The sequence below is a fragment of the Octodon degus genome, unplaced genomic scaffold, assembly GCF_000260255.1.
Source record: "Octodon degus isolate 3935 unplaced genomic scaffold, OctDeg1.0 scaffold00107, whole genome shotgun sequence".
Lineage (NCBI taxonomy): Eukaryota > Metazoa > Chordata > Mammalia > Rodentia > Octodontidae > Octodon > Octodon degus.
In genome coordinates this window covers 9,839,549-9,856,341 of record NW_004524683.1, presented here as the reverse complement: position 1 = coordinate 9,856,341, position 16,793 = coordinate 9,839,549, and the positions used below count along the sequence as shown (strand labels likewise).

Below are 16,793 nucleotides of genomic sequence, written 5' to 3'. Positions count from 1 at the left end.
GAAGAAGAAGAAGAAGAAGAAGAAGAAGAAGAAGAAGAAGAAGAAGAAGAAGAAGAAGGAAAGAAAACTTTAAAATGTGTCCCTCCTTTATACTAGCTACACTTCAAGTAATCTATTGCCATATGTACTAGAATAAAGTATTAGTGGACAGCACAAGTGCTACAATTTGAAGACCTGTCCCCTCTAAACTTAACACTGAAATGTAATTGCCACTCTAATGGTGCAGAGAGGTGCAGCACTTAGGTGATTAGGGGCTGGGGGCACTGAAGAATGCATTAAAGCTATTCTTTTTTTTTTTTTTAAACTAGATCGTATTGATTTTAATATTTAAATTTAACAACTTTAAAGAAATAGAGTTTAGTGAAGGTTGCCACATGTAGGTGGAGAAGTTGAGAGATGCTAATGAGAAAACACAATGTTTCCCTTATAAAGTAGAAACTCTAGATCTCAAAGTGACTACCATGAGTGATGCAATGCCACATAGCATCACAATTTGCTGAAATTAGTTTGTAGTTTTTTTCTGAATATATGCAAAAGATAATTGTATTAGATGATGCAAATGCTACGCAAGGAACAATATAATATTTTCACAATATAAACAGCAACAGATTGTACTGTACACTATCAATTTATGAGTTTGTTTTTTGTTTCATGAGATGAACACAAAGTTAGAAAATAACATGACAGTGGCAAAATGTAACTTCATTTCTACTGTGTTAATTTCTGAAAGTATTCAGTGTTGGTCAGAAGACTATGGAATATTGTTAAACTAAAACTATTCTGTATTTTTTCCATAATTTTATTGATAAACAAATAGCAATGAGACAGTTTCAAATCAAATTGGTAGGACAGTTTCAATAAGTAACACATTGCATATATTCTTCCTAGTGGTTAACTGCTGTACAAGATGCGGACTTGATATCCTATTTACAAACACATTAGAACAAATCCCTCTATTCATTAAGAGAATGTAACTATATATCTATCCTAACCACTTTGAATACACAGATACAAAATGAACATTCTTACAAAAATGGGCTAGCTACAAAAGAGGGAGTTTCACTCTCCTTCCCCCTTCATCTCCTGTACTGTCTTGCCATAAGAAGCCTTCCACCACATTATAACTTAGCAAGAAGGTTCTCATTATGTGTGACCCCAGAACTAGAGTACCCTATGAGTCAAACAAACTTCTATCATTTATAGTTTACCCATTCTTTGGTATCTTGTTACAGCAGCAGAAAACAAACCAACACAACAGGTCCAGTACACAGTACATAATCTATAAATAAATACATTATTACTATTGCTGCCTAGTCTGTCTTCTCCATTTCCGACTTTTCATCTTCTATGTAATGCTGCTATTTCTCAGCTATTTTTGTTCCATTCTAGGCTTTCTTTTCTCCCACCTTATAAGCTCTCCTTTAGCAATGTCATTCACTTACACACCAATCCCCTCAAATCAATGCCTCTTATCTACACTTCACCCCTGAGTCCCAGACCTACATACTCAACCTCTTCCTCAACAGCTTCACAAGAATGTCTCAAAGGCATCTAACTTAACATGCCCCATACTAAATTTATCTTCTCCTCATCTTAGACCTTCTCCTTCTTCTACTATTTTGGTAAGTTCTTCCTAATTCACTTAGTTTCTCAAATCATAAACTCTGAGGTCATCTTGGTCTCCTTTTTCATCCCCCACCACCACAGCTACAATTACCATTTCCTATCTACTATACAGTTTGTGCTGCTATAACACTTCTTTGGAAAGAGCAGATTTATTCCAATGTAATTGATATATGAGACAATAATTCAGGAGAATGCAACTTTTGCACTTGCTCATGTGTCATCCTGTATACCAGATATACTAAAGAAACTCAGGAACTCTAAATGTGTACATGCCCACCTACCAGTCCTGGAGAGCACTACGGTGACACAGACCACACCATCTGGTTACAGCTTTCCATCTGATTTCAGATAATCTTCTATCACTTCAACAACTAATAAGCTGAGCCTTCTTATGACCATTTTTATGAACAAACTTGTGACTTTTACCATGTTGTTTATCATGACTTTTTCAAGGTAAAGCACTATTTTTATTGTGGCATTTATGTATTCCTTAACCATTTAACATGTGAAATTATTACATTCTTATCTTTTTCCATAAACATGTCACAAGTAGTTTTCTGATGAAGTTTTTGATTGAACATTATATTCCTAGGTACATTTTTATTGAAAGACTTTCTATATGGGGACTTTCCGGGACTTTCTAGTATATGATGTATTACTGCAAAACTGACCATACCATTTAACATTCTAGAATCAGTCTATTTCTCTACCTTTCCCACTGCTATCAGTTTAGTCCAAGTAATTACCATCTTCAGCATTGATCGAATTCCTTAACTCTCAACCAGGGATAGTACTTCCACCACTCCCCTCCATCTAGTCCACTAGAAATGTATGCGCAGCGGGGAGAAGAAGCATTTTTGATGTAAAATGATTTATAGTGGGGCAGTGAACAGGCTGGGGATGCTACACGTTCAGCAATGTCACCCACATGCTTTCTCCTACTAAAAACTGCCAAGTGCACCCCCACTAAGAAAAACCAGAAGCTCGTCTCCCATGTCTGCTCTTAGCTCTCTCCAAAGTGCAACCAGAAAGAGCTTTTTAAAAATGCAAATCAGATGGTGCCTCTCTTATGTCTAATACCCTTTAATAGCTTCCCCTTGCCCTAACGATAAAGGTCAAAATCAAAGTGTGGTCTCCAAGTTCCTGCCTTTCCCTCTGGCTTCATCTCATGCCACTCTCCTCTTCCACATTCACTGTGCTTTAGGTAGTCATTCATTTAACAAATACTGATTAAATATCTGTGTGCTGTGATCCATTCAAAGTGATCAGAATAGAATAGTGAACAAAAGACAAAATTCTGTCTCTGGCTTCTATGAAGCTGTCAGGCTTCTTTTCACCTTAAGGCTATCTCCTATGCTATCTCATGTGCTTAGCCAATTCTACCTTTAGATTTCAGCTTGTACATCCTTCCTCAGGAAACTATCCCATCACTCTACCCTGCTAAATTATTATACAATCCAGGACACTGAGCTGTTCAGTATTACTCAATGTGACTGAAATAAAATAATCTCAATACCCATCTTTTCTGATATAGCCCCAGAACATAGCACAGTACCTGGCACCCAGAAGGCACTCAAAATGTTTATTGATAAAGATATGCATGTCTTCGCATGTTATGAATATGTATACATATTCATACATTCATAGCTATACATCTTTCCAAATATTTACACAGATGGCTACATTTATGTGAATATACAAAGTCATATGTAATGACATGTACATAAAATTTGGAGCGTACTTACTTGGGGGCACTCACACAGGTACTCCTGTGTATTAATATATGGACATGTATGGTTGTGTGCATGTGTGTAGAGTGACCATGCATGTGTGTTCCTAAGTGACAGCTCTGACCTCCTGGAGCTAGAAGCAGGCCCCCAAGTCTTCTTTAAGCTGACAGCTCAATAAAAGTCTAAGATCATTCAATGGCATTCCAAATGTCAGCAAACACTGGCTTGCTGCACTCTGCTAGTGGGGAGGCAGGTAGAAGTAGGAGACAGAAACCTGGCTGTTGAAAAGCTGCTCTTTCCAGTGGCCCATACCACTTCTGGAGAAGAGAGGACAGGTGAAGGTCAATATCTCAGTTTAGAGGTCTTAGAAAATATGATGCTGAGTTCAGCCACAGTTGCTCACTGAGCTGCACACCTGGAACATGAAGTAGCCAGAGGCCAGAAAAGAAGGGATTACGCCCCTTGTTTTCTCCAATTCTGTTTGATTCACCTCATGGAAAGAAATCACAGAGACCAAAAGGGAACAGAGTTCTCCGTTTCCCTTGTATCTATTCTCTCCCTCTATAACTCATTAATCTGGCACAGAACCAAGGTGAATGCTCAGGACAGCTTCCCTCCACCTCCAAAGGCCCAGTGGCACAAAGGTGGCCCTCAGTGGCAATGTTACCACATGGGTCAGCTGCTCTCCTGCCTTTCCGCCAAGAAACCTAGAGGCAGAGAGCTATCCACATACCAAAAAGTCTAGTGAACTTCACAGGGTAATTGTTCATGGTCAGCGCCTGCCTCGCCTGGCCGGGCCTTCACATTGCATTTGCTGAGGCCAGCAAGCAGCTTCAGATGAGCTCTGACAGCTAGCATACTGTCTTCCAGAAGTACATGCCTAGCCTCACAGGCACGCTTATCCCCACAGAGCCCCACCATGGAGGACCTCTGTGGAGCTAGTTCTCAAAGATGAGGCAGGAAGCCAGCAATTATAGTATTCACAGTACACATACTCTGTACTCAGCCCTGGTCTCATGAAGGGACACAGAGAGCAACAGCCTCTGCTCCAGTTGGACATGTCAGAAGGAAACACACATGGACTTAAGTTCCAAATGCTTTAAGTGATATCCCATGTGCCCAAAACCTCCAGGCAAGAGAAGCTCAACAGAAATGATACCTGAATTAGTCCTCAACCAGAGGGAATATGTCTGCTGAAGATGACTGGAGGACATCTCATGCAGAGGAAAGGCCACAGGCCAGGCCAAAAAGGCAGGACAAGTCCTCAGCCAAAGATAAAAAGTAATAAGAAGCAGCAGCACAGCTGCAAGGCAGATCAGTAGGAGAGGGGAATGGGACCAAGGTATACAAAGAAGCCAAAGTGCACAGGATCTAAATGTTGGGAGAAAGCAAAGGAGCTTACAGAACATGGAAATAAGTCCACAGACATTCTCATTGTGGAACAAACACTTCCAATACCTTCTCTCCCCACTTTTCTTCCATATGCTCACTTAGCTTCAGTCACACACACACACACACACACACACACACACACACACACTAAATGAATGCTGCTCTCCTCCCTAGAAACCATTCTCTCCTCCTTGTATCTATATGCCACCTTCCTGGAGGAGCCAATTCTAGATCCAAATCCTCATAACATCTAGCCTGACCCTCCAATGGCCTCTTTTATTCTAAGCATTCTGGGAACTACCATCTCAAACCACAGTACGTTCTCTCTCCTTCAGCTTCCCAGGAATCACTAAGCTGACTGGTAACATGAGGTCTCTGAGACTACCCCAGGGCTATGGTACTTCTACTACAATTATTTATAGACGTGAATCTTCTTGTTGACTGGCCTCCAGAAGCAGGGAACCATCTAAAGCAAGGACCTAAGGAATCTATTCCTACATAAGCTTTCTCTGTTTACCTAGGAAGTACACCAAAACACTAGTTTTCCAAATGGGTCATTCTCTAGTACAGCCACTATGCTAGCTATCCAGGGTCCTTCCTAGCCCACAGTCTCTGCCAATTCTCCAGGTCCTTAGTGCTGCACTAGAGCCAGTATCCTCCTAGGCTCTAGTTTCTTTAGCCATTTCTGACAGGAACAAGGGCCTGCTGAGGTTAAGTGGAACTCAAGTGAATCAGAACGTGCTCTGCATCCCATCTAGAGGGAAACTAGTCAGAAGGCTCAGAGACCAAACACAGGACAGCTTAAAGAAGAATACTTTGTGGAAGCTCAGTTAGCAATACAGCTCTCCTAGCAAGAAAGCATCTCAGCCCAGAGATCATATCTGACTAAGATCCATGGAAAAATCCCCTTAACTAGCATCACTGTGCATGTCTCTGTGACACCACAAAAGGCAATGTCACATTTCACCCAGCAACCTGGTCCCCAGGAAGCTCTCCATTCCAAAAAATAACATTTTAGTACATACTGAATAGGAAAGAAGAACAAGGGATTTTAAGAAAAGAGGCCAAAAAGAAAAAAAAAGAAGAAGAGATGGGAGAGGAGGGGAACTCTAAGGCACAGGAGAAGCAGAGCAAAGCCCTCAGTGGGGCTCAGACAGTACCTTTTTCAGATTAATCCACTGCTTGAAGTAATCCGCCACTGGCAAGCCCAAGTACTGGCACTGGCCTGGGAGCCTACGAGAAAAGGAAGAGAGAACAAGTTGGGCACAACACATGTTCCATGTATGGAGTCTTAAAACAGAGACTTCATTAAATCTTCAAGGCAAACAGACCTTAAAGACCAAAGCTGGGTGTGGTGGTGCACACTTATAACCCCAGCTATCGGGCGGCTGAAGCTGGGGGATCACTGTGAATTCAAGAGCAGTTTGGACTATAAAGTGAGCTTAAGGCTGGCCTGAACTGCATAGCAAGACCTTGTCTCAAAAAGACCAAAAAAATTTTTAAAAAAAGACCAAACTATTAGCCACTGATACCATCACATCCAAAAAGGGACCCTAACTTCTGCACCAGACACCAGGCCCTCGAACAAGACATCAAACCCAAGCACCAGCGTCTGGAGATGCTGCCGATAAAAATACCAGCAGCTATTTCCTTATGGTCTATAGCAAGCTAAGTACTTTACTTATATTTTTCACATTTAATCTTAAAAAAATAATGCTGTGAGGTAGGTACATCTATCTATGAGGTTATGTACACCTCACAAAAATAAATAAATAAATAAATAAGAGTCAGAGAAGTTATCTGAGGTCTCAAAGCTAAAAAGTGGACAGTGCCAAAAACTAAACCCAGTTCCATCTCACTCCAAAGTCCATGTTCTTTCCAGCAGACCAATCTGCTATCCTTTTATTATAGCAGGGAGGCAGAAATGCAAACAGGAGAAGAGAAAGAGCACATAATACATAGGGACAGGCAGGGTCTCAGCTCACCTTTAAGGCTCTCATTGTGGGCTTATCTCAGATTTAAAAAATAAAAAAGGACCATGCAGAAAGCTAAGTAGGAACCGGGCCTAGTGGTACATGTCTATAACCGGAGTACTCCGGATGCTGAGTTAGGAGGATCACTGCAAATTCAAGACCAGCCTGGGCTACAAAGTGAACTCAAAGCCAGCCTGAACTACAGAGCAAGACCCTGTCTCAAAAAAAGACAAAGACGAAGAAGACGAAGGAGACGAAGAAGACAAAGAAGACGACGACGATGAAGACAAAGAAGAGGACGAAGACGACGATGACGAAGAAGACGAAGATGACGACGACAAAGAAAGAAAGAAAGAAAGAAAGAAAGAAAGAAAGAAAGAAAGAAAGAAAGAAAGAAAGAAAGAAAGAAGTCAGAATTTAAACCAAGGGTTTGGGGCTGGGGATATAGCCCAGTGGCACAGTGCCTGCCTGGCAAGTGCAAGGTCCTGAGTTTGATTGCTGGTACCAAAATAAACAAAATAGCCAACTAAGGTTTTGTTCTTGTTTTTAAATTATAATTTACCAACTCCCTCCCCTCTAGGTAATGTGTTATTCTGCCCACATAAACTCAACCAAAAATATATAATGTCTAACAAGGTCAGGAATTTAGGGTTCAAAAAATAAGATTTAACCACTGTCCATAAAATGACATAAAGATTTAACCACTGTCCATAAAATTTGTCCAGAAGAATGGACAGTGAAAGAAAAAAGCAGCATCAAATCTTGGAAACAGTCCAAATCTCCATCAACCAAGGAATGGAAAAAGATATGATTATATACAATGGAGTGCTACTCAGCCATAAAGAAGGATAAACTTGAGATAAACAGCTAAGTTGATACACCTTGAGATCATACTCTTAAGTACAATAAATCTTACACGTGTAAGTACTGCACTGTTTCTCTGGTGTGAGAAACTGAAACTATAAATAAGGACCAAAATATATAATACAAATTGGAAATATAAAGAAATTATTCAAAAGGAAAGGGGTATTAGGGAGGGAGGACAGGGAAAGGAGAAAGGAAAGAAGAAAAAATTAAAAATGAGAAAAGAAGAATAAAATGGAAACAAAGCTTTATAAATAAAGAGGGGAAGAGGGATTGAAAGAAGGGAAGGGGGATGGGAAAAAAGAATCAAGATATTTCATGTACAGGTAGAAATTCTCTATGATGAATATGATCATTATGTAATCTAAAATGTACCAATAAATTTAATTTTTTAAAGAAGCAGCACAAATTTGGAGTGTGGAGATGTGTGAGCATGGATGAGGAAAGATCAGGGTGTTTTCTTTCTAAGAGAACTGGCCATGGGCAGTGGAGAGCCTCTCAGGAGCTGGGATTTACCAAGACTGTTCTGCAGCCAGCAAAAACAACATAATGCAATGCAAACGCTAAGTGGTAGCCAGGAGACAAGAGGCAGCAGCAGCAGCAGAGACAGTGGTAGGAAACAGAAGAGCCATAAGGACGGACCTGGGGACCTGCTGGGAGGTGAGGCTGCTAGAATGTGAATTCTAAGTCTCAATCAAAAGCATGTTGAAGGCTTGGTCTCCTGCCTGTGGCACCACTGGGAAGAGGTGGAACCTGCAGGAGGTAGGGCCCACTTGGGGGAGGAGAAGCCACTGAGGACATGCCAATGAAGAGGGTGCTGGGACCCCAGGATGTCTGTGTGTGTGTGTGTGTGTGTGTGTCTGTCTGTCTGTCTGTCTGTCTGACTGTCTGCCTATCTGTCATGTCAAAGGTTTACAGCCTGGATAGTGCTATAGTTTGAATGTGCCCCTCAAAGTCCATGTGTTGAAACTTAATCCCTAATGCTAATCCCTAATGCAACAGAATTGAGAGGTGGGACCTTTATGAGGTGGTCAAGATTACTGTATCACAAGAGTGGGTAAATAATAAAATGAGTGGATTCCAGATAAAAGGATGAGTTCAGCCTTTCCCTCTCCCTCGTCCTTTCCTCCCACAACCTCTGTCCTTACTGCCTTCCATAATGGAAAAATATAGCAGGAAGGCTACTGCTAGATACAAGCCTCCTCCATCCTGGACTTCCCAACCTCTAGAGAAATTAGTCTCTGGTCTTTATAAATTTCCCAGTCTCACTGCACATGATGGAATATGCCTATGATACCAGCACTTGGCAGGCTGAGGCAAGAGGATTACTGTAATTTTTATTTCAAGGCCAGCCTAGACTACCTAGTGAGACCCTGTCTCAAAACATAATAATAATAAATAATAATAAATTATCCACTCAAAGGTATTGTATTACAGCATATTATAAGACAGTTAAGGGCCAGGGAGATGTCTCAGTGGAATAAGCGCTTCCCTGGCAAGCGCAAAGGCCTGAGTTCAATCCCCGGTTCCGCAAAAAAAAAAAAAAAAAAAGACAGTTAACATCTTGCTATAGGATAAATACGAAGTAGGAAGTGGTGCCAAAGAAATATATTTGACCCCAGAGAGGCTATACTTGGTCAGTTTTGTCACTGGTTTTAAATTTTCTGCATGTAATGTACACTTCACTGCCCAAACTATAGTAGATTGTTTCCACTGCTTCTACCTTGGTAAATTCTGGAAGGACCAGGATTTGGGGATGTATCAACATGGGAAGCACTCAATGTCTGCTGAGTCTGAGATGCCCAAGAGACAGCTGGCAATGCAACGATACCCAAGAAGCACCTAAATATCCAACTTCAGAAGACAGCTGGACTAGTGGCATATAAACTGCTGAGCCATGGATGTTATTTAAGTAAATTTAAAGCCATGAGAGTAATAAGATCACTTTAGAAGAGTAAGGGCACAGTGGGCAGAGGGTCCATGCCAATGTCTTAGAAGTTTTACTGAGCTAAAATGAAACTACCTCTACCCCATCACCACACATAAGCAGCAACCCACTTTAAATTTTCACTCAATTTTAGAACATCCTTCTTTAAAAGAAAAAAACAAAAACAAAAAACTGTCTTCCCACAACTCCATTCCTGAGTCTGAGGTACATGTCTTTAGAAATTAAAGAGAATAAGATTTCTCTCTCTTCCTTGAGAAACTCTTTTAAGATCTGAGAACCTCAAAAGCTTCCCACAGAGTTCCCTCATCTCCTTCCCATGAGAGAACATGCCACACTTCAGGGCCCACAATCCCAATACACCCCAATCCCTAGAAGCAGGTCCCAGACATTTAAAGGGTATCAGACACTTAAGGCTTATAGCCTACACGTGCTCTTTAGATCCCACTTCATGTGGCCAAAACTGAGAAAGCATGCTGCCCTTGTCATAGAACACATTTTTAAACTTAAAATTAGGTCATTTGTGTCAAGTGTCACAGAGTAGTCACACAAGACAAAGGCTAAGCAGCCTCCAGGGGACTTGTCAATGAGGAGAGAATAAGAGCTCTTAGTGAGAGATGATGACAGGCAGGAAGGGGACAGCAGAGGCAGCTTGAAGAGCACTGAAGAGTGGGAGACAAGGAAAAACAGACCACGAGTACACACTCTTTTTTTTTTTTTTACAAAATTTGGCTATAAGAATCCAGTTGAAATGATTAGTTCAGCCCAGAAAGTTGAAGGGCATCCAGCCTTCCCTCTATGACCCTTTAACACATCCCCACCAGCTTTTACCACCTGACAGGACTATCCCATGCTGCCTGATGGGACAAGCAGGTATGTGCCAATGGTGGTCCAGAGCCACCCAGCAGCAAGACACAAATTATGTCCCCATGAACATATATTAAATACCTATCTAACAGAAAGCTGAACTCCATGTTTCAGGTTGTGTGGTGAGGGGATGGTTTTTAAGCAAGAGTCTGGCTATGCAGTTCAGGCTGGCCTTGAACTCACAGTGCTCCTCCTGCCTCAGCCTCCTGAGTACTGGGATTATAGGCATATGCCACCATGCCCAGTTCTAGGATCTACTTTTATATGATCCAAGATATCTTACTTTCAGAACAGCTTCCTTTCAGATATCTAAGTGGCACAGTGACATTAACTATAACCAGTCAGTTTTCTAGAACAGTAATTCTGCCTGAGGCCAAGAAGATAAAGATGTATCCCCAGATATGCCCAGGTGGGACAAAGGACCAAGAATGTGAGAAATCAGGCAAGGGTTTCAAGGATGACAGGTGACCACACTGGAGCTACAGTGTGGTTGCCTGAAAAGCAAAACTACTCTGTTTGAATAATTTTTTTCCCTTCTATCTTTCATGTTCCTTGTTCATGGTGTTTGAACAAATACATGCAGAACTCAGCTACTTTAGAAAAATCACCTTACGGTGTAAGAGCAAAGGGGTCCACTACAGGCAGGAATAGCACAGGCAGATCAGCCACCAAAAGGCAGGAAGCACATATATTTCCTTAGCTAACCTAAGAATCTCTCGACTCTTTTAATTAACATAAGCTAAGAATCCTACTGGCTCTGGCTAGGGAGGTGGGGGGGACAGGTTCCCTCATCAGCAGGATTGCCAACCAGTCAGGAAGGTTTTCACTCAGTAGGACTCAAGGTGGACCTATAACAGAGAGGCCACACTGAGGACAAACCAGATTTCCAGGCTAGAAACTCATCCAAATCTAAATAAAGTTCAGCAGCAGTCCTGAGTGCCATTTTTACTCTATGTCTGACTGAAGCACATAAGGATTAAGGATTATTGATCTAGCCCAGGTACACATTCAGTATGCAGATACACTGATAGGCATTCAAGTTGCTGAGCGTCCACTGAATGGCCCCACTTCTGTGACTCCAACACATACGCAGTATAAATATAGGAGATCCCTAGCCAATCCTCATGAGAGACTAAGCCAAAGCCACAGCCTGAACTCCTCATGGAAAGATAGGCACACATCTCTACTGCATCACCCTGTCCTCCTGAGACAGCATGAAGAGATGAATTCTTCAAGCAAGGTGAGTCAGAGTAGTCATCATTCCCTACACAAAAAAGGAAAATGAAGCTCCAAGAGAAAAATAAAAGGATTTGCTCAATCATACCACAATCGAGAACAGAAGTAGAAATGAAATTTAAGACTTCTGACTATACAAGCACCAGCAGTCCAGGTTCATTCAGCACTCCTGACAGTCCCTAGGAAGGTAAAGCATAGGCCTAGGAGAGGCAGGCAGGACAATGCTCACAACTCAAGGTTATACCTTCATTCAAGGTTCCCACGAATCTGGGCTAGAATCAGTAGGAACCAGTGTATATATGGTTCCACCAATTTAGAAAAGAGAAGGCAAAAGTTTCTTTAACACAAAGAAAGGATCTGAACGCTACAAGTTCCTACCAGATTCCGATCCCAAGAAAAGAGCCACTGGCAGTGGGCCCTGGACTAGCCTGTGGGCATGAACATGCACACAAGTTTATGGTGCCCAAGTCTCCATGCAGCTGGATTCACTGGGCACAAAGCTCCCCAACTGCCCAAACATCATCTGGTCATGCTTATTACTGTTGCCCAATGAAATTTTATGCACCAAGTCCACAGGTGTGATTTCCCCTTCTTTATGAGGGTCGGAATGACATCACTGATGGCCAATAGAAAAGACCCAATTATGTCCTGGCCATAAAAAGGAATGTGATTTTTTCCACCAAATCAAAACTTCCTTCAGCTTCATGAATGCAAGGGGCCCTCTTTAAAGAAGGCTTCCCCACCCCAGTCCTGCCTGTGGGCTCAAAACCAAGGGACACAATTGCCCTTCAAATACTGTGAGTCCTAGGGCCAGAAACGGTTTGTGCCCTTCGCATTTCCCATAAAACCCTTATCACACTGGCTCTTCCGAATCATCAGTACAGAACATCAAACATGATCCTCAGATGCCCGACACCTCACGCATCAGGAGAAAGTTAAAGAAGATGGGGCACTCCTCAAGTCCTTTTACTATTCCTTTTGATAACAAATAACATGAAGGAGAGAAGTATAAGAAATCACCCCTCCCCATAAGTATACAGTGCAAAACAAAAGGATCTCAACCTTCTCCACCCCTTGATCAGGCCCACCACCTGCAACTGAGCCACTCTGGCTGGGTCCAGACAGCCCTGATGGCAAACAGGTGTGACTAGCTCTGCGCCAGCCAAAGCAGGGGAGCAGCTCATTAAGGCAACACCCCCTTTGCTAATGGGTAAAGCCAAGGTAGAGCCATTGTGAACATTTCAGCTTTGAAGATTAGGTAAACAGAGCTTTGAGAGAGCTGCGAGAGATTTAAGTGAAACCGAGCAGTATCCATGCAGACAGACTGACAAAGAGACCAGCAGCCAGGTCCAGCAAGAGAAGATACCTGCGCTAGAAAATGCCCTGCACATTACTCCTACGTGCTCTCCTCTGGTCAAATACTAAAAACAAACTCAGCTTGGGGAATGTATGTCAGTCTCACTTTTAGCAGACTTCGTCTGTTAAAGAGGAGAGGGCCATATCCTCTTTCTGCCTCTCAGGAAAGGCTGTAGGACCTGGACCTTGGAAGGATACGAGCAGTCAGTCCTAGTGCCCAGCAGCTTAAGATGTGCACACACTGCTCACCTGTAGGAGCAAACTATTTCATGCCAACGATTAGCAGACAAGGGAGTGTAGAAGAGCAAAAATGAAGAGCAAGGGACAGGCTCTGTCTTCTTCAAAGTCCTCACTGACCACACAGGCACAGAAGGTACAGCCCTGGTGAACAAGTAGGCTTGGAGAAGCCTGGCAGAAGAGCCTGCCACGGGGACACCTATGTGGTATACAAGGCTTGTTTCCAGTTTCTGCCTTTGCTAACTGCAGTCGCTCTCGAGGAATGCTATGGCCAGTTGTCATGCCCCTCAGAACTAGCACAATTTCCTGTGCTCCTCTGCAAGCACAGAGGCTGAGCTTCAGAAAAGGCCCCACTCCTCCTGCAGCTCCGTCTGGGAGGCCCATCTAGGCAGAGCTGTATCCAGCACATGAAAGCCACCACAGCCTGGGTAGCACTTAGCTGGGGACATAGCTCTTTGTCTCTCCTGTTTCCATTCCCCATCCACGGAGATAAACAGACCCCAGATGATGAACGGCCCACCTTTCACAATCACTTTTCCTCAAGTTGAGGAGAGTAGCTGGTGATGGATGGGCCGGAATTTGGTTATCAGAAAGGGCTGTCAGCCAGAGGTGCCTATCTCCTCCCCCACTACGCAGGGCATCATTACACTGTGGCATCGCGGTAAAATATGACCAAGGGGAGGGAAGGAAGAAAGAGGAAAAGGGTGGGCTTACACATGGAGCAAATTGAGTAACAATGAGAGCAGGCACGAGGCTTGGACGTTAGTTATCTGCCCGTGACACCTTTTATCTCTGCACAAATTGGTCCTTCCTCCACCACTGCATCCTCTTATACAAACAGAGGCGGACACAATGTGTCACCACTGCAAGGGCTCAGCAATTTAACCTGAATTAGTGAGGGGGTCAAACTAGGAAATAGGGGTTTCTCATTTCAACAGGTTCTTTAGTCTCAGCTCCACACCACCACATTGTGGGTAAGAAGATAGAAAGCAGACTCATAATTGAATTCACTCACTTGGTCACTGCTGATATATAAAAAATTAATACTCAAGCCTCTTATCAAAGCTGCCTTGCATCCACCTCACCTGTGAAAGGTACCCATGTCAGACACAGCACAGACCTGCTTGCAGCACTCAGTTCTCAGTACTCTTAGCTAACACAGGAATCAGTGAGAACACAGGGAGAGAAAGACACTGCCCAAAGACATCAGTCTCAAATCAGGAATCGTACTAGAAGCCTACAGGGTAGAGGGGGTGGGGTGGGTGTTACAGGTGTTAATCACATCAGACATGGTCTTTTGATGGTTCAAGAACACAACTAAGTCTACAGACAAAAAATATCATTCTGGTTCCACCCTCCAACACAAGGTGTCCAAGGTGTTTTATGAATAACCCCTCTTGGACACACAGATAAACTCTGCATACCTCAATGGCAGCACCAGTGGCACTAGGAAGTCTCAAAGAGTACAGTGGGCCCTGGAGCTGGAAAGGCTCATTCTGGGTGGGCAGTGCAATTCCACCCCCATCCAGCACCACACCTCCACTGCGTTAAGAGACAATTTGGTCAAATGATCACATGTCTCTGGCATCCCCTCTATGTCCCACTGCGAAGGTTAAAAGAGCCAGCCACAAGCTAACTTTTTTTTTTTTTGGGGGGGTGGTGGTCCTGGGGATTGAACTCAGGGCTTTCCCACTGAGACTATATCCCTAACCCCCCCTTTTTTTCCTATTTCTTTTTTCTTTTCTTTTAAGATAATGTCTCACTAAGTTGCAAAGTTGCCCAGGCTTGGTTCAAACTTGCAGTCTTCCTGCTTCAGCCTCCCAGAATACTGGGACTACCAGCATGTGGCACCATGCCCAGCTAGAGCTGACTTTATAAAGAGGAGCCCATAGGAGGGATTTTGGCTAAAAGATTAGCTAGAATATAGACACAGCCTGTGGAGATACTTCCAAGCCATATGCACTTGGAAGACAGTGCCTCAGCCAGAAAAAGGATACTGAAGGCTTGTGGTAGATAAAAGGCAAAGGAAAAATTCTATAGTCTCTCAACAGCTGCAGAAATGAATTTCCTGAAGCTTGGGCTACAGGAAGGAGTTATGGATGTAGGAGGTACCTTGGGACTCATTCTCCAAAGAATGAGCACACGAATACCAGGGAACAAAGGCCAAGACCCTATTCTAGACACAAAATTGGAAAACCTGCTGCCTTAATTGACCAACACACATTTTTAGAACATCACTGAGACATAGGACCCCGAAGGAAATGGCTAGTTGAACCTGATTCTATATTCCAAGGCTTCCAGGCCCATCCATAACATACACACAACATAAACACGACTGCTCTGGCAGAGACTCCTGAGAAAGGGTCACTTCATTTGTGGCTGATGGGAGGGCAGTGTCCTAGAGCACTTGCAACGCCTTAGGTACGACACCCTCTGCTCAACCAAGCACATGTGCACCCTCTGTCCCTCCACTCTTCCCTGCCTTCCCACAGCCCTGGGATAACCCACAGATGACTTCTCAGCCTACTTTGCCCTCTACACTTGCCCCCATCCTCTGGGACGGCTGCAGGTTACAATTCCAACCACAGGCTTCAGAAAGATGATACACTTGCTGGAGCCTGCAAAGGGTCAAAACAGAGTACTATTTGAAATACCAGCGTGACAGCTGGCTCCATGTCTGTCTCTTCCTCCCCAACCCCCTCCCCAAACTTGTCATGGTACAAGAAGTCTATAAGCAGCCCATCAGCTTTAAATATCAGTGTGCGTGAAGCAGGAGCACAAGAGGGAGGGAGCAGGAAGCAGACAGCAAGCGCCTCTGCCGCCACTGCCTGTCAGGGAACACTAATGAATTTCACCACCAGCAGCAATGCTTCAGAGGGGGGGTGTGAGGCGAAGGTGGGGAATTTTCAGGGAGAACTCAGTATTAAAACATTTTTCCCACAGCCCTGTTAACATGTCAGTACAGAACCCACCCAGTTCCAAGGGAAGGGGAGGTAGGGGCAAACCCAATGGTTCCTACAAACAGGAAGGGCGGGGGAGCTGGAAGCCACTGGCTGAACCCTATAGTAAGGATGGGTGACTTCTAGCTAGTTTCCACCATCACCCACATGAACATGATGAAGGCCTTGTGATACTTGGTTGAGAGGCCAAGGACAAGAAGGGCTTCATGCAATGAAAGGTGACCAACTGTGCCTTCCTAGATAGATTTACCACCTATCCCGCTTCACAAGAACTTCAGCTAACTCCACCAGGAAACTCCCTGGAAGGAACTGGGGTGAGAAAGACCCCAGCACAAGGACCAACATGAAGCTCTTTTCCCACAGATATCATGAGACAGCAATGCTTCTAATTCTACAGATGAGGAAATAGAGGTTGAGAGGAGGTAATGTGACTTTCCCAAGATCTAACAACTAGTAAGTAATGGAATGGAGTCAGGACTTAAAACTCAAGTTTCTTTCCACTTAAAAGAGCCTTCTCTTTCCACGTGGCCTCTCTGAGGAACAGCTGGCCACCTTACACTCTCAGTGCATCCTCCATTGCCAGGTCCTGTCCTGCCTACCCCTCTTC

The 16,793-nt window shown here is 43.5% G+C and overlaps 1 protein-coding gene across 7 annotated transcripts in view; it reads right to left on the bottom strand.

Moving 5' to 3' along the window:
- Positions 1–16,793, bottom strand: part of Eri3 (ERI1 exoribonuclease family member 3) — a 133,958-nt gene that overhangs the window by 52,977 nt on the left and 64,188 nt on the right. For all 7 annotated transcript variants that reach the window (XM_023724144.1, XM_004639210.2, XM_023724140.1 and 4 more), the window contains one exon: positions 5,909–5,981. In XM_023724144.1, coding sequence (XP_023579912.1) covers positions 5,909–5,981 — 73 coding nt within the window. The remainder of the gene's footprint in view (positions 1–5,908; positions 5,982–16,793) is intronic.